Here is a 19,159-nt window from a genome sequence, read left to right on the forward strand (position 1 = left end):
TGGTCCATGAATCTCGAGAAAGTTCATGATATCAGAGTAATACAACCAAGGTTCCATCATCCCACCACCATTCCAGCTCTGAGAACACTTCAGTGCAAACGTGTCTGTAATACCCTCCCTATAAACGCCGCTATTTATAGTCCTTAAAATGTTGTAATGGCCTCATCCATCATCCTGAAAGATGAGACTTGCTGGCTGTCACAGCTCAACCCTCCTGGCCCTTCATTGACAAATATGGATGAAAAAAAAAAATTCAAAATCCCCCTCAGCCCACATGGTGGGCAGCACTTTGCCTCACCCAGCAGCAGAAACAAACCCTGAATAATTACCATTTACTGCCCATTTTTCTTTTTCTACCTTTCAATTATTATTTGCATTTTTAACAATCAATATAAATCTATTTATTTGGGAAAGCATTAAAAATACTTAAGTGACCTGTACTTTCAGAATGACAATATTGGAAAACTCCTGAAGTTTTTCACAGACTTCCCACACAACCCTCTGCCATTGCGTCCAATTTCCATGTTTCAAGAGCTAAAAAAGAAGAGCAGAAGTCAGGTATTGGGGCTTTTCCTTCACATAAGTTACCCTCTGTACGTTACTTTCCACTCCACGAGCTCTCAGGACCCCGGTGGCCCAGGCCAGGGAGGTTCATGGTTCATGGTTGGACGAGTGGGGGTCGGTCTCTTTTCCCAGGCAACTCTCAGCAAGACAAGAGGGCATGGTCTTAAGTTGTGCCAGGGGAAGTTTAGGTTGGATATTAGAAAGAATTTCTTTACGGAGAGGGTGATCAGGCATTGGAATGGGCTGCCCAGGGAAGGAGTGGATTCTCCATCCCTGGAGATATTTAAAAAGAGACTGGATGTGGCACTCAGTGCCATGGGCTGGGAACTGCAGCAGTAGTGGATCAAGGGTTGGACTTGATGATCTCTGAGGTCCCTTCCAACCCAGCCGATTCTATGATTCTATTATTCTATGATGGAGGGGATGATTCACCAGAGGGGCCACAGATGACAAAGAGCATTAAAAACAGGCAGCGTTTCCGGCAGGATTTGGTTTTTCAATATTAGATTTTATTACAGCACGGAATCACTATCAATGGAGAGCGTCTCGGGGTGCCCCGACCCAGCCCAGCCGGGCCGTGTCCCCCATCCCTGCGCTGAGGAGCGCGATCTGCCCTGTACAAAGATGGCCGCTGGCGGGCGGGTGGGGAGCGGCACCTCCTCACTCCAAGATGGCCGCCCCGCCGGCACCCGTCTGACATTTTGCCCTTAGCTACCATGGCTACCAAGCGGCGGGCGACGTGCCCAAAACAAAGGTGACGGCCCCGCTCAGGGTGTTCCCTGCCCTTACCAAAAATGGCGGCGAGGAGCGGCAGCCGGCGGGGCGGGGCGGGGCGGGGCGGAGCCTCCTCCGGGAGAGCCGGGCCCGGGGGCGGGGCGGGGGCGCGAACCGGAAGTGTCGCGGTGCCTCCTCCAGCTGGTTGTCATTTCGTGCGGCAGCTCGGTCCTGCGGAGACGGGGCTCGGCAGAGGCCGGGTGGGGAGGAGGAGGGAGGCACCGGCTGCGGCACCGAGGCAGGAAGCGGCGGCCGCTGGGGGGGTGGGGGAGGGGAAGGAGGCGAAAAAAAAACAAAAAAGAAAAAGAAAAAAAAAAAAAAAAAGAAAAAAAGAGGCAAAACAACGCAGCAGCAGCAGCAGCAGCGGAGGCTACGCGCGGAGTACCCGTCGTCGCGGTCGGGCTCGCCGGTTACCGAAGCGCCTCCCGACTCCTCGGAGCTGGTGTCGCGGCAGCCCTCCCCCCCTCTCCTGTCGCTCTCGCCCCTGGAGCCTCTCCCCTCCTTTCACCTCCCGGCAGCAGCGTCGTCCGCGACGACCCTCCCGGTGTCCGTCCGGTTTACATGAGGGGGAAGGAAGCCCGGCTGGAGCCGAGAAGACGCGCAGCAGGGGAAGGACTGCTCCGAGGAGCCGCCGCCGCCGGACCCCGCGCCCCGGTTAGTCCGTCGGGCCCTCCCCTCCGCGGCGCCCAGCGGCCGAGACCCTGTCCCGTAATCTCCGGGCGATTTGGGAGAACCGGTTAAACACCTTCCATGGGGGAGAGAGGAGCCCGGCCCCCCGCCGCCTGCACCTTCCCCTCCCTGCCGGAGGCTGCTCCTCTCCTGAGGTAAAAAAAAAAAAAAAAAAAAAATCTCCCTCCTGCCTTCCCCGACACCAGAACTGTTCCGAGGGAGGGGGGGACACCGCGGGGGCACCGCACAGACAGCCGGGGCCTGGCGAGCCCAGCCTGCCCGCGTCACCCGCCCCTGCCCCGCTGGATGCCGGGTCCCTGAGGAGGACAAACACATCCACGCGTTATCCACCCGGCCCGTGGGCCAGAGGCTCGCTCGTCTGCAGGGAACCCCCAGGTCTCGGTGGAAGGAGGCGAGCCCCGCACCAGAAACCACCCTCCCAGCAGCAGTGAGAGCAAGAAAAATCTCCTTCCCCTTCCTCCTCCTGCACAACTCGCTGTCCCCTCCCTTCCCTTTTCCCCAGCGCTGAATTTCCGAGATGAAAATCTGCCTCTTCGGACAGCCAGGACTCATGTGAAGGACACGCAATTATTGGATCATAAATAAGAAGCGAGTCTGGCGAGCTCAGAAACCCAGCCCAAAAGAGCAGCATCAAGATTCCACCCTTCTCCTGCACAACTCACTCCCCACCCTACACACATAGAATACTAATTTCCTGAGATAAGATCTTACCCCTTTAAACAACCACACGCGCACACACACGGTGTATATTATTACTAAATATAATAGGTTAAACCCAGCAGCACGGGAAATAGCCTCTTCTGCAACTCATTCCCCCTTTTCACCCTTCTGAATGCTGAGATCCTGAGGTAAATTTTTCTCTTACCCACAGCAAAGACTTTTTTTCTGAACAGGACACAAATATATATTAGATTATAGAGATGTATTAAATTATTCCAGATTTAAATCTATTTTTTGCTGCCAAGGGGTCAGGGGACCAGGCGTCATTGTATATTTTTTTTTTCTTCCCTCTTAACTCATTTATGGGTGAATCAAGGCTGCTGAGAAGGAAAAAACCAGAATAGTTAGAATATCTTTATCCTTATTTTCCAGAAGCTTTTTCTCTCATTACTGTGCATTTCCTTTAGAAAAAGGAAACCTCTTATTTTGTGAACCAAAGACTAATTTTTCCCTTCCTCCTGGCCAAAGGAAGGAAATGGACACAAATTGACACATTTGAATAGTCGAAGAGCTCCTATCTTTTACAAAAAAGAAACATCTTTATCCAAATCTGAAACAAATTGTGTGGAGGGAAAAACTGGAATATCTAGCTAAAACCAGGATACATACTAATCTTGCCTCAGAACGGGACGGGGTTCAAACATCAACTTGTTCTTACAGGGAGGATTCAAACCCTAAATATAATAAATGGGGGATTACGGGTTTGGAGTGTTAGTGCAAAACAACACTGGAAATAAGTCAGCTTTTCCAGTCAGATTTCATCCACATCTGCAGCCTCCACACCATCATCAAAATGCAACCCCCAGCCCTGCTGCTTTTATAAATAATAACACAGCTGCCAATGGCAGTAGTGCTGGGTCAGCTTGGCTCTTTCCTGCTCCAGCTGCCCATAATATTCAGGATGAGATTCTGGGGTCAGAAAAAGCTAAAACTCAGCAACAGGAAAAGCAAGAGTCCCTAGAAAAACAGCAGCTTTCTCCTGGTCAGAATCAGGAAGCAGGCATGCTCTCTGAACCTGAGAAAGCTAAAACTGAAGAAAATCAGGGCGATAATTCTTCAGAGAATGGCAATGGGAAGGAGAAAATAAGAATAGAATCTCCAGTGTTAACAGGATTTGATTATCAGGAGGCTTCGGGGCTAGGTACTTCAACACAGCCCTTGACATCGACTGCATCTTCCCTGACTGGTTTTAGTAACTGGTCTGCAGCTATAGCTCCTTCTTCTTCTACAATAATAAATGAAGATGCAAGTTTTTTTCACCAGGGAGGGGTCCCTACTGCCTCAGCTAATAATGGTGCTCTGCTGTTTCAGAATTTTCCACATCATGTCAGCCCTGGCTTTGGTGGTAGCTTTTCCCCCCAAATCGGACCCCTCTCTCAACACCACCCTCATCACCCCCATTTTCAGCATCATCACAATCAGCATCAGCAACAGAGGAGGTCTCCTGCAAGTCCTCATCCACCTCCATTCACACATAGAAATGCTGCTTTTAATCAATTGCCTCATTTGGCTAATAATCTTAACAAGCCACCTTCTCCATGGAGCAGCTACCAAAGCCCATCGCCTACACCATCTTCATGGAGCCCTGGTGGTGGTGGATATGGTGGGTGGGGTGGGTCCCAAGGTCGAGACCACCGCAGGGGACTGAACGGAGGGATAACACCCCTGAACTCCATCTCACCCTTGAAGAAGAATTTTGCAAGTAATCACATCCAGTTACAGAAATACGCTCGACCCAGCTCAGCCTTTGCTCCAAAATCGTGGATGGAAGACAGTTTGAATAGAGCTGACAACATTTTTCCTTTTCAGGTGAGTGCTTTCTGTTATACCCATAAGAAAAATAACACCTAAGTGCATGAAAATGGTCGGGGCTTTGAACAGTGCAATCTGAGTGTATGACTTCTCTGCTTGCAATTAAAAAACCCAATATGGGAAACTGAAAATGTCATAGTGTGCATTATGCTCTGCTCTGTGGATTATGTTGCTGGGTTTCTTTTTAACAGTGGTGGTCATATAAATATCTGTTGCCCACCAGACGTCTGTATTACCCAGTTTTCCTTCAGCTTAATGCTTACATTCAGAAATAACTGAATAACAAATGCAGTTACAAGTAGCAAGTGTAACTACAAAAAGGACTAAGGAGAAAAGTGTTGTCTGATGAAGTGTGCAAGTATTTGAGAATGTATTATATCCACAAAAAAGAATTAAGGGATCGTATTTTGTTTTGTAATATCATACGGGCTTATAGTACAACAGTATTTCTGTTGCATTATTTTGGAACTTCCTTTTTTTCTTTTTTTTCTCTCTTTTCCTTTTTTTTTTTTTTTTTTTTTTTTTTTTTTTTTTTTTATGATAATCGACACAGTTTGCTTTCCTTGGTAATGGCAGCAAATTTTGATTACAGGCCATCAAATCATCACCAAAACCAGATTTGGATGAGTTTCAGTTGGTGGTCTCCTGTATTTTAATACGGCCTTATCTTGGCAGGAGGCAGGTTGTCTGGCAATTCAACCTCTCCTTCTAGGGTGACTTTTTATTAATTTGAAAATAACTATACGTCTGAACACAATTTGCAGTAAAAATTAAAACAGTAATACTCTTTATATGACCACTAGTTAAATCTAGCTTTTATATGTGCATGCCTTTTGTAAGCTCCTTTAGAGTGAATCCAAAAATGTCAGAGTTCTTTTACATTTAGTGTGGTTTTTTTCAAGAGCTTTAAATGAGGGTAAAAGTAAAAATTCAAAATGATTGCAGTATTTCTCGCCAAGCTGTAAAACTAGGGTGACCTACTTTAAAAGACTTCGAAAGATCTGTAGATAAAAGGCATGCAATATGTCTCATGTTATAAGCCACCCAAAAGGAATATAAATGTATTTAATAATAACTTTGTGGATTCAGATGTAGGAACAGTTCTGTTCTTTGTGAACTGTTCAGTTTCTGTCTGGTTTGCAGGGCCTGCCTATGCAGCCTTCTCACAGCAGAGCAGCTGCTGGCAGTAAGTTCCCATTAGAGACCTTTTTTTTATGCTGCAGAGCTACTAGCTGGTTCAATATCAGGTAGATCCTTTAGAAAGCATAGTAATAATTGATTTTAGTGTCAGGATTTGTAATTAATATAATGAACCTGTGTCCAGCATACCAAATTTATACACTAAAACCATTAGAAAAAGGGACACAGCTGGAGTCGGTCTTTTTTCAGGCTCACTGCAGCAAGACTTGGCTCACAGTTTAATTCATTCTATGCCCTGACACATGGCTGATGTTCAGAGTGACAGAATGAGATCAAGTGCATCCTTGCTGCTGTGTATAAGGCCCAAATATATACACAGTGGTAGAAATGTGTTTGGTTTGACATCAAGGAATTTGGCAAAGTCAACCTTGACTTCTGGGTTATGTTCCAAACATAAAATATCAGACACACTTATTTGGATCATGGTGAAGAAACAATTTTTGTGTAGCATGTTGGTATCTGTTTACATAAACACTAAGATGAAGCTGTACATGTCAAGACCAAGTCTGACACTTCTTCATGCCAAGAAAAGGAAAGTGTTGGAGTGAAGTGCTTTCCAGTCTGTTACTATCTCTTCTGTGAAGAAAAGGGCAGGGCAGCAAAACAGGACATCAGCACTGCAGACCTAGAAAGATGCTGATTAATTTTGAAGCCATTTTGGACAACCGTTTTATATAACTTTTTTTTCTGTATAAAATCTTTAGCTTCCTTGGTTACTTAGTCATTTGTGTGTTGAAAGCATACTGAATTTTTGAATCACTGGACACACATGGTGTAAAATTTGACCTTTGTCTTTTTATTTTTTCTTGATCGTGCTGATTGTGTGCCTGACTCAAAGCAGAAATAAGGAGTTTTTCTTATTGTATATTTGTGTTCATGCATATGTATGTATAAAGTATCCTTGATGATGCAATCATGTACTGGACAAGGCTATTTTGTTACTGGAATCGTCTTGGATTCCTGTTTAGGAAATAACTGAAAGCTGTCTTTGCTGCAGCAACATAATGGAGTAATCTGATACAACTATCCCTTTCATTTAATATTTATGTTTTGCAGCTTAAATCATTAACAAGTATTGCTGCAATCTAGTGAAAATGAGTTTCTTTAGAAGGCAAGATGTAAATTGGCAATTGCAAATATTTGGGGATCACGTTCTTTTTTCTTAAATGTGTTGGAAACAAACACAAGTCTGTGTTTTGATGGAAATCTCAGGGTAACCAAGTGTAAGTGCTCGTTTCCTCTTTAGAGGGGACAGCATTGCATAATGTCCCTACATGCCACTAATGTAAACTCTTGCTCACTTCAAATATTTCTACCCATGGCCTCAGATGTTTGCAGGGAATGAAGTGAGCATTGCAAATGGTGCCCAATAAAAGGAAAATACTGTGGTGATCTGTTTGATAATCTTGCAATTCAATGATTCCTTGCTTGGTATTTAGAGCTGCATGCAAAACATTATGTTTTATGTTGTGTTTTCCATTTGGAATTCTGTCTCATAGCATTTCAGAAGTAGCATGTCTGTAGGAATCTCCTGTTGCAGAGATGGAACTGGAAGCAAGGTCAAAGAAGACAGTTACCAGATCTGTTAATGACATTAAGTTTTGGTATTGTGCTTCAGCCACTGGGCAGGCTTCCCCTTCAAAGATCTTTTGAAAAGAGAAAAGCCATTGTTCTTTGTGTGTTCATTTGAAAAGGAAATGATCTCCAAATGAAAAAATGGTTCCTGAATTAAAAAAAGAAAAGGTCTTTTGGATAAAACAGCCTTCCCTGGGAATTAATAAATGAAAATGTTTTTGCAGTGGTTATTGCGTCTTACGAAAGCGCTGATTTTTAAAAATAATTATTTCTACTTCTCTTCCTGCAGCACTGACAAACTAAGTGTTCAATAATTGCATTTTGCTGTAGCATTGCCCTCAAGATTGTTTTGGCTTTCCTTTTGCTGTGTACTTGCACTTCCTCCTGAGAGTGGAACATCCTGCCTGTTATGCAATGCATAATTCTTGCTTTGATAGGCATTTCCAGGTTTCCAGATCTCATCTTCAAATGTGTGACAATGTTGTTTTTTTTAAAATTGGTCTTTGAATGCACAAGCAAGTTAAGCAATAGTGTTCGGCTTTCTGTAAAAAAGCTTAAAAATAATTTCTGTTTCTTCCTGGAATCAGGCTTGAAAATAACTGCCCATTTCAAAGAATTCTGTACATGAGAGCAATTCATTATATCCACTTGCTCAAAATGTTTTTTCCTTTCTTTTACAGTGGCTAGTTTCCAGGTATATAACCCCTTCCAAATCCATTGAGGGTCTGTGCCAGAGACTCTCTCTTCCCACAGGCAGATATGGAATGTTTGAGAAAACACATACGTGATTGCAGAATGTGTTTTAATTCTGAATTATACGTCGCGATTTGTTTGCACATAGAAGTGGTTTGATTTAATAAGTGGATGAAACAAATCCACAGGAAACTGGAATTATAAAAAATAACCTCTTGAAAGGATTTTCTCATCTTTCCTCTTGAAGGAATTTTACAAATAAATTTCTTTACCATGCTTCTTTATTTAAGTATTTGTTCTTTGTTTCTGAGGAACCTTTTCATAAATCATGATGGCTGATTGCATAAAATGAGGCTACTTGTTTTGCAGAATTTTATTTTTTATTCTAGTAACAGCAATTATTTCAAGAAACCTCAAGCTATCTTTTCAAGATAGAACAAATACTGGATTGGATTTTTTGATGGTTGGCTTTTTAATTGGATTTTTAAATGTCTGTTCACCCATTTTTCTATATCACCTGGGTAGTAATTAGTGTTTTGTATGCTGTTCCCCACAGCTACTGATCTGTGGAATTAGAAGCTCTCTAATGTGGTATGACATGCACAAGTTAAGTACTGTGGAACTTAACACTGTTCTTGTTTTCTAAACTTACTACTGAAGTTAATACTTTGGCTTTGGCCCTCCTGTGTCTTTTTGACCTCAGCGTTCTTTTTAAAGAAAGCTTTTGTTAGAAGCTATTTGAATTATGTTTGTATTTTCCTAAGATTAAAAGGAGTACTCTTATTAAGCATTTTGCTTTGAAAATTGCTTACTTAGCAGTCCTGCAAAAAGACTGAGAACACAACAAGGTATTCTGGAAAATAGTGTCTAGAAGGTACATGAAAAGCTTAAACATATGGCTAAAACAGAATCAGACATGTTACTGGAAATTGTATAAAGGTCTGTGATTTCTAACACCTAAGAAAAAGTTCAATTTTGAACAAGAAGAGCTCCCTCCCTCCCCAGAAAACTCCTATGTTATGCGTCACTTTTCCAGCTTTTTCTTATTGTTCCCTGGTGAAGCTATAAAAGATGATCAGGGCAGCACACAGCAACATCCTTTCAGGAAAAACCTGTTTATTCAAAGCTTTTAATTCACTGGATACTGGACAGAGAGCTGGAATAAAGCATTTGCAGGATGGTGGGAAGGAGAAGCAGCTTACGCAGAAGCATAATCAAGTCCAAATTTGCTTTGCAGTTAAAAGAAGTTCATGGAACATGTATTTAGGTTCTGCATGTTACTTCTCCCTGCACATTTTGCCTGAGACACAAGGCTTTTTAATTGTGGGAAATATGTACAAGATTTCAGAAAGTTTCAGGCTTCCTGTGCTATAAGGAGGGTAGCAAATGTAGTAGTGAGTTTTCTAAGTTTCCCAAGTATTCTGGATTGACAAAAATTTAAACATATAAACTCAGCCCCAGTTTTACAACTACATCTACTCCATAAATACTGATCTATCACTTTCAATAAATCGCTCAATGCAATGGCACAGTTTGCATTGGTATTGATGCCTCTGTCTTCAGAGGAACCATATAAGATCAGGCAGAGCTGCCAGCGAGTGCTCCTACCTTGCCTTACTTTTTATACAGTTTGGGATTTTAGTATCATGAGGCCCCTTGTGAGAAGCACAGAATAAAACTCTCAGGTTCTGAAATCTGCATTGGTCAGGTCATGATAGTGCCATTGGTGCAGATTAAATGTAATGAGTCTGTCCTTCAGTAGTTAAATTGCATGTACATTTTTTCTGATTAAGAGAATTTAGGTATGAGGGGTTTTTTGTGCAAAGGATGTTCTTCCTGGACATGAAAAATGAATGTTTAATGTCTTTTGCATGGGAGGATCTCCCAGTATGTGCCATACATGCTTAGTATCAGGTGCCTTTCTTTTTTGGAATAAAATGTCTTTAGACTTTGAAAAATAAAAAGGAATTAGAATTTGGTGATTTCCTATCTACAAATGGCTCTATTTTTACAAGACCTCTAACCAAAATAATCTATGGGGAACCAGTGCAGTCACAGAGGTGAAGTGGTTTGCTGGTACTGTGTGAATCCAGTGACAAAGTTGTGATGTGAAGCTCTGAGTTCCTCTCAATGCTTGAACAATAAGATTGCTTTTTATGAGCAATATAAATACTTATTACTGGTTTCCAGACAGCAGGATGGTCAGAATAATTTTATTTTTCTGTAGACAGTGCTGGTCAGTATGTAGTTCAAAACTGTTGTGTTTGTAGAATATTCACAGTCTGTACAGCTCTCACTTAACCAGATCTGCTACCTGCCACCTCTTGTATATTAATATGAAAACAATACTGCTTATTCAAAACCATGTTTCATTAATGCCTTTTAAAATGTTGGCTGACATTTTAGGCAGAGTCATATATTAAGACCATAGGTTGTTTTTTCTTTCTTTTTGGTTAGGTTTGGGGTTTTTTTGTTGTTACCTTGTGGTCAATCTGACGTTTTTCTGCCTCTGTTCTGTCTGTGCCCTTTGAGCCCTCTCATCAAGCAACGTTTAGATGCCCTAAACAAATTTGTGTAGAGCCAAGTTCTTGTGATCAGCCTGGGTTAATAATATCAGGCTTGTTAACTTATTTTATTACTGAAGTGAACATATGCTGTGTTATTCCAGGGTCATTACCCGTATATATTTTCTTTATAAATAAATTACAAAGTATACAGTAAGCAATCCAGCTCCATGGGAAGCACTGTAACTTTGTGAACTGAACCATTAAAACACCATGATATATTTCTAATAGTTCTCTATACATTCAGTCTCTTGAAGAAAACATTGATTTCCCTAAGTATGGTGTGGCTTATGTGCCTTATATCTCATAACTAACATTTATCTGAGAAGAGCTCACACTTTCTTACCAGTTATTGATCACTATCTTGATTGTTACAGCTTTTTTGATGTCATGCAATTCAGTGTATAGTCACACGTTTTTGTAGCAGTATGGCCACTACCACTAACCTGTTGTCAGTCTTTTTTTTTATTGTTAAGTATGTAATACTTATATATTTAGATATAATTGTTTCTGAGAAAACGTGCTGGCCATCTTGGAAGTTAAGAGGGGCAAAATTTTTGCTGTTTTCAAAGCAGTTTCAGAATAACCAGCTTTTAAATTATATAAAAATTATTAAAACTGTGAATGGTGACTTTTGCTATTAGTGTGAGTATAAGGACAAGTAGTGAAATAAATAAATGGAGTAATAATAAGACTGTGCAAACCTCTGAGCCAGCTGAGCATGGTCTTTGTATAGGACAGACATGACTGACATCTTTTCATTGGATAGATGTGTACAGGCTGACTTATATATCAAGTTATTAAATTACCATGAATTTCCAGACAGGTGAGTGGACTGCTGCATTAATATTAAGAACATATCCACATTCAAATTAACAGTAGTAGTGGCCCAACATGGTTTTCCATCTTTTAGTTAACATGCAGAGACTTGGGGGAGCAAAATGTTCCAAACAACCTGGGAACAGAACTCATCTTCCCCAGGGCACTGAGGATGGAGCAGTTCAGCACATTCAGTTGACAATTAGGTATGCTGTAAGCACAGAGGTCTTTTGTTGGAAAGGCAAATTTTGAAGCCAAAATTGGCAAAAAATAAATGGTAACATCAGCACTGGGAGAGTGCAGTAGCCTATGGCAGTCTTCTCTATTGCTAGGACAACTTACTGGAACCAATGTGGAGTGTGGGTTTGTGTGGGCCATATTTTAGCCAGTCCTTTTTATGTGATTGCTAATAGGTGCAGGTGGAATATGATCTTTTCTCTCAGTGCATAGGGTCATGTTTTAAATGTTTGCAGTATGATTAGAAGCTTTTGGACCTTATCCAATGCAGTGACAGCCAGCTGATTCACTCAGAAGGGGATAACTAAACTCCTCACCAAAAAACCCTCCTTCTGTTGGTGTCCCTGTCAGTTAACCAGTTCAATTCCATTGGTTTTTCTCAAGTATTTAAATTCTTTTCTCAATATTAAAAATTTACCATCTCAACCAAATCCTCTGTTTGGTACTATAGCTCAACCCAACATAACACTGGCATTTTAGAGACAAATAACTATTTTTGGCCTCAAGTATTCCAGCAAATACACAGCACAATAAACAAGTGATTGCTCAGCTTTGGTTTCTCTCTTTGTGTCTCTCAGGCAACTGAACTGTCAAGTGCCACAAATTCAACAAAGATGTAGAACTGCTCAGGTTCTGCACTTTGTAAAATAAGAATTGTGTAGCTGTTCATGGGTTGGACTTAAGGTTAATACCACACAGAGAAACATGATATGCTATGAAAGCCAGAATGGAAGAAGGAATAGCTACTGAGAGCTGTCAAGTTTTCAGAAAATGCTCCCAACTGTGTTTTAGGCTATTTTTGTCACATTGTGAAGACTGCTGCAAATGCAGAGATTGTCTTCTAGCATCCAGCCCTGAGTTACACAGCTGTTAGATCATGATAGGTCCCAGGATGTGCAGACCCAAAATCTTTTACTCAATCCTTCTAATGTATTTTAGTGTAACTAGAATTTCAAATAATTAAAGACTAATAACGTATTGATCAAAACAATAACCAAAATATTGCTGTGAAAGAAGAAACCTGGAGGAAACGTGAAAGTAAAACCCACAAAATCAAGGAATCTAAATGCTTCTGATAATTTCTGTAAGAAGCCTCCATTCTCTTGTAATATAAATGACCAAGGAAATAAAGACTGTGTAGAAAGAGGGTAAGAGCATGCTTTTTATGCAAAATTTAACTTTGGGCTCAACTAATAAAGCAAATGGTTCCAAACTCTGGAAATTCTAAAATCTTTCTAATGCTATTTGAAGGGCAGCACATCTGGGTAGAAATACTTCATCTGTTCTGTGTTGGTAATAAACTGCTCTGAAGAGAAGAAAAATATCAGAAAATTTCATCAAGAAGTGGCATTTTTTAGTGGTCAGAATGTACCTTACAAAGTTTGAAAAGAATCAGGACTGGATGAGCTAGTGGATTCCTGTCCTTAAAATAGATAAGGTGTTTAAAGCCCCAAATGATTGATCATTGTCTGATTTAAAGAATGCCTCTTGCAACATGCAGTCACCACTGCAGTGTCATTTCATCACTGGAGGTAAAAGACAACTTGAAGCATCAGTTTTTGTGCAATACCATTTTTTATGTCACCATTGGTTTTAAAAGTGATCGAAGCTGGATCTGTTTGCTTTGGATAAATTTCAGCTTCAGAGACAGAGTTAGAAACAACAGGAAAAAAAAACCCTGCTGTAAATAATGGTAGTTGTAGTGAAACAGTTTAAAGCAAATGACTCTTGAATTGCTCACATTTTGCTCCTTATTTGAACCAGATACTTTCCATGCTTGATCTAATTTCAGAGGTAAAGCTCTTAGAACACGAAGGAAATAAAATATTTGGAACTGATGTTAGAGTTCTTCTTGGGTGCAGAAGAATTAAATCCAAGGTGGATTAATATAATTGTATCAAATTATATCCAGGTGCTTATACAGATGTCCAAACATGTAAATACATAGGTAGCACAAATAAGGGAATAATTTTGGAAATGAGTGTGATTTTTTTTTTTTGCCTCCATTAGTGACATGTAATGATCCTGTAAAGATTTCAATGGTTAGATATAATTTCTAAATTTGTTAATTAAAATAATGCAATGCTAGGATACTTTATGTTGTCTTATGCCAGTAGTATCAGATTTGTAAGATGTGGAATTTATTGTTTTATTTTGCAAGTCTGAACCACACGTGTTAAATGATGGCTTTCATTAATATGAATGACAAATAATTGCATTAAGTATGTTACAAATTATGTCAAATATTCATTGAGATAATGAAGCAGTAAGGTACAAAAGACATCTTGCCTCCCATTTGTTATGTCCTCTTTCAATTCCAGGTATGCTTAGATTATCAGACTTGTAAATTTAGGGAATGAAAACTCAGATTAAGGTTTTTGCCTTGTGAATCAGACTATCTGGAATACTGCTGCTTGTATGTAATACTTCATAATTATGCAGAATTTGAACTGACTCTGCAAAATTAGATTATTTAAGTTGTTGGTGTATTATTTCAAGTGAATGAACTAATATGTGGTTCTGTAATTCAGATTTTATTAACTTTGGGCTGCAATACCTAATGTATGATTTCTCCTCACAGTTTTGTCTCGGGAAACAATCTTCACTTCCTGCCTGTGAAATTATTTTGAGCAAAGTTTAACTGTATAGCAAGAAATACAAACTAGGTATTGAATTGGGTGTTCCTAGATGATTGGTTATATAAATATAGATCAGATTAGTATTTAAGAATTTTTAATACTCCCATATCAGACTGACTTTTAGTGGTGTATGTTTTTTTGCTTAATTATAGCAATAAAGAACAAGGCTGTGGTTTTTATGATGGTCATTTTTTTCAGATGGTCTTGTTTATCACCATATGTTGCTTAAACAGGCTTTATTTTTATTTGTATACAGGATCGAACAAGGACTTTTGACATGCATTCACTGGAGAACTCACTAATTGACATAATGAGGGCTGAAAATGACTCACTGAAAGGTAAATTTAGAGACTATTTCCTGCAGTAAATAATTGGGAAGACATGCTCACTTAGAGTAAGAAATTCCAGTTTTGTTTAGGAAAAGTAAAGTTACGCTGTGCACCTAATGCCTGTCAGTCAGCTGGAATAGGCCTCTTTTTTATTCAGTTCTCTGTAGATGAAGCAATTGCAACACATGAGCACTTGAGTTTGTTTTGTCTTTATGCAAAAACAATGCGAAACATAAACATAAGCTGATCTTTTGTCTAAGTTGACAGTGTTGTTTTTAGTAGATACAATGTGTGCAGCCTGCAAAATTGATCAACTTTAGGAATCTTGTTGAGCAAAGATTTGCAGTTGGGATTTAACCTTTGGAATTTTTTTCTATTTCCTTTTTTTTTTTTTTTTTTTTTTTTTTTAGTATATCATGGCTTGCTATATTAGTGAAGCCTGACCTGTTTTAGCAATGATATTCTTGCTAAGAAGGCCAATCTTTGATAAACTGGCAAAAGCTGGCATTGGTTTTTTTCACTACTGTCAGAAATGCAGCTTGCATTTGACATCCCCAGTACTGTGGATGAGAAACACCAATACATCCACCTTCATATTGAAATGACAAGGATATGTAGATAAAAGTAATGCAAAATTAAGTAAAAAAGCAAAGCACATTCCTTCCTTATGTGGTGGGGGCCAGGCTTCTACTGATGCAAAGTACTTATAACTTTCATTTGGTTTATATGGGGTCTGGTGAGATCCTGTGCCCACAGTGCTGTGTACTGACCTGAGTGGGTGCAGCACCTGAGATTTGCCCTGAGGCCTTCTGTCAGGCAGGCCCAGCCTAGGTTTTACCATCTAAAATCTAGTAAAATAATCCAATAGCTGTAGAACATATAGACTATTATATAGACATATAGACATAGCTGTAGAACAAATAAAATTGCCATTTAAATCTAAATTTAACAGTGGTTGAAGGTACTCTAAGGTTCATGTGTATTTATAGTATAACCTTGTTCAGTTACAAGGGTAGTACTGTACAATAGTATGATTTGTTGCTTAAATGCTTTGAAAAGATTCTTTGCAATTGAAATTTTTTTTAAGTGCTTACCATGGATTAACTGTGTCAGCAAAAAATACGTATGGTTTTGATGTGTGTTAATTCCTGCTTGAGCTTGATTTTTAATGCCTTCTGCAGAGTCATTTATGGTTTGCCTAAGGTTTTGTGTGCATTGTAGCATACTAATTGGAGCACAGTAATATCAATCTGATATTAATCTGGGAATTATTTCTCAAGTTCTTCCTAAATTGTTGTTTATTGGTTAATAGTTATAAAACTATAAAAAGCCTCAAAATTGAGATGACAAATTTAAGTGATCCTTTGTGAAGTACTTTCTTGTGATGTCTCATTTTTCAGGGATATTTTCTCAAAAATATTGTGTGCTTATAGTGAAATAGTCAGTACACTGAATTTGACTGCTGCTTATCCCGTGTGGCAGACTTAATGCAGTAACTTATTTGCTGTAATGTGCTTAGGAATGGATCTTTATTCAAACCAGCATCTACTGTGCTGTGCTAATGCTGCAGTGATCATCTGTAAGTAGGGCAGGATTTGTATGGAGAGGAAATACCTTTACTTAAACCAATTGATACAGATAAAAAAAAACAACCCTGTGACTTACTGGTACAAAACATAGAAGGGATGAAGAATTGCTCATGTGATCACAAGCTTTTTGTAGGTTTTTTTTTTTGTCTGTATCAGTTGGTGTATGGTTATGTCTTAACACAGATTCTGTTTCTCTCCTGTTTTCACTTTTCTTACCTTCCCTGTATTTAAACAGATTGAAAGGAATTTTTCAAGACTTTCATCTAAAAAATCTAAAATATGCCAAATTATGGCTGTCAGTTTAAATCTTGTTTGCTATTTGAAACACCTGTAGTTAAATAAGCAGATCCATAAGAAGTTTTTTGTTTTGCATTTTAATTGGGTTATTCAGAGCATACAGTGCTTTAAAACTAATACAATAATACTCTCAGAAAGGAAAAGCTTCTGGGTTTGAGACGTTAAAAACAGCCCAAGCATGGCACTAATAAAACACTGTAGAGAGCAATCTCAGAATGGCATGGAAATAATTCAGATGAGTTAATAGGTCTCACTGCTATTTTTTAAGACTTTAATAGTGACTCAACATGGGTTTAGTATATAATAGTAGCACCACCCCCTTTCATAGTGTAATTCACTTCAAGAGAAAAAGGTACCACGTTGAAATTTACCTTCAAAACAACTAAAAGAGTACGGATATCAGAATAGATATCAGACACAGTTTGGAACCCACTATCCCTTGGACAGAATTTCTGTCTTTAAATGGTATGTTCAAAGCAGCAGGTTTCCATCCTGTAATTAAATTATAAGTAGGATTTCTTCAAAATGTAACAAAATCCACTCACAGTGTGTACATTTTGGCTGGGGTGATTAGCTGTGCCAGCCTTGGGCTTGTTCAGAACAGTAATAATAATGTTCTTGGGTTGTCTTGCTCTATGAAACAGTGCTACCTGGTTCAGAGGTAAATCTGAAGTATCATTGATACAACGCTTTCAGTATTACCTTTTAGTGCTTTTGACTGGCATTTTTTTCCCCTTTCTTTTTAAGGTACATTTTTATCCCTGTACAAAACCTCTTCCTTTTCTGAGTAGCTGCCATTTCAGTATGTTATTTTTATCCATGCAAGTGAGTGTGCTGCGTGCTGTGTAGCCAATGACAGCCTGCAGGAGCCTTTCCCTGGAGACTAATTGCATCTTCTTCACGATGTATTTGGCCTTAGTGAGCAGAGCCTGGGATCCAGAAACTGATTTTTTGAATCTGGGTCTTCCAGATGGCAACTTGAGCATTACTGTAATAGTAGTAGATTGACTAAATATTTCCTTGTTAAGTGACAGTGAAATGTCTTTAAATACTTACTGCAGACTGGTTTATTACTGAAATATCCTGTGGTTCAGTTCAGGATATAAGGTTATTGCCTGGAAATTATGCAAGGTGAAATGGAATGAAGAAGCAGGCCAGTGTATCTGCTGCTGGCACTGAGAAAAACTGTAAGATTTGGGTGTACGAATGCTGTGAGTGTGAAGTAGTCTCTAAAGACCAAGCATCCTTATGCACAAAAAAGATTTTGGAAGCAACATAAGGTCGGAATATACATGCAGTCACTGCAATATTCATGCAATATACATGCAATCACTGTGAGAGTCAAATAGTAGCTCTAAATTTCAGTGGTTAGAAAGCCAAAATAATGAGAACTGGTGTCATTCAAGGTTTCTCTGAGCAAGTGGGTACACCTAACTTATTTTTAAAGCAATCATCAGACTCTTAATATTGATTTGAAAAGCTATTTCAGATGTGCAGAAAGTAGATAAGTCTTGTAAAACCTTTTTTGATGAATGGTAATAAAGTATTTTTCACAGCATTTTCTCAATGTCAGTTAAGAAACTGAACTAGTTGTTTCTTTTCTAGCTGTAGGGATTAGAAGCTAAACTAGTTGGGTTTTTTCTAGCTGTATAGGGATTATGCAACGTGTTCATATTAATTGAGTAGAATGGGTCTCTATGATCCAGAAAATTAATGAGGATCTGGTGAAAATCAGTCCCATTTTTTGCTAAGGGCTAAATAACAAAGGCTAGGATTCTTTTTGAGAAAGTGGTCCTTTTTTATGTGCCCAGGACAAAATCTGAACTATTTTAAAATGAAGAATAATAGACTTTGAGATTTGTTTAGTTTTAAAACCATCTTTGTTTTCATTGCCATGAGGAATGCTTGAGGCTCCTTCCTACTGTTGCTCTGAGGGGAGAGCTGTGGTGAGACTTCTGAAAGTGATGTTGTTTGTGTGCCTTCTCTCAAAACAGTTTTATCGAAGGATTACTCATTTGCAACTTTTTATTGTATGCAGCTTAAAATAAAATGCACAAAAATTTTCCCTCCTGCTGCACCAGGCTGCAGACAGCTTTTTTTTTTTTTTTTTTTTTTTCCCATGCTCATGGAAATGTGATCAGGGAAAACACAGTCTGAATTTATTTTACTTAAAATCAGCAGCTCCCATTCCTGTTCTGATCCACTGTTTTCCACTGGGTTAGAGTAATAGTGTTAAAGCTGCTATTAGCCAGTAAGGGCATGCTTGCTTTCCAAATGCAAAATTCAAAGTATTTTAAGTATTCAAAAATTTGAGGCATATTCAATATTTTAAATTTTTAGACTCTTGGTATGCTCCCCACCCTGTTCCTCTCTTGGCAATTGCAGTGTTTGTTGGTTTATCCACAACTTTCCAATATTTGGGGTTTACCAGAGTCTTTACTTAGAAACAGCCAACAATCTAACAGGAAAATTAAATCCCCTGGGCAACAGGAGAGACCAGAAATCTTCCATTAATAAAAACTGAGATCAGACCAGAGATTGGATTCTAACCTTTCACAGAAGTAGTCACAGCCATACATAATGTATGGTTTGGCTATTATCTAATAAACTTCCATCTTTCTCATTTAAATTGACATTTGTTTTCGTGGCTTGAACTG

The 19,159-nt window shown here is 39.3% G+C and overlaps 1 protein-coding gene across 2 annotated transcripts in view; it reads left to right on the forward strand.

The window, feature by feature from the left end:
• The first annotated feature begins 1,525 nt into the window (after positions 1-1,525).
• CPEB4 (cytoplasmic polyadenylation element binding protein 4) overlaps positions 1,526-19,159 on the forward strand; it is a 41,576-nt gene continuing 23,942 nt past the window's right edge. For both annotated transcript variants that reach the window (XM_030459453.1, XM_030459452.1), the window contains exons 1-2: positions 1,526-4,557; positions 14,544-14,625. In XM_030459453.1, the coding sequence (XP_030315313.1) occupies positions 3,436-4,557; positions 14,544-14,625 (1,204 nt within the window). In that variant the 5' untranslated portion in view covers positions 1,526-3,435. The remainder of the gene's footprint in view (positions 4,558-14,543; positions 14,626-19,159) is intronic.

This window comes from Calypte anna, chromosome 13, assembly GCF_003957555.1.
Source record: "Calypte anna isolate BGI_N300 chromosome 13, bCalAnn1_v1.p, whole genome shotgun sequence".
Lineage (NCBI taxonomy): Eukaryota > Metazoa > Chordata > Aves > Apodiformes > Trochilidae > Calypte > Calypte anna.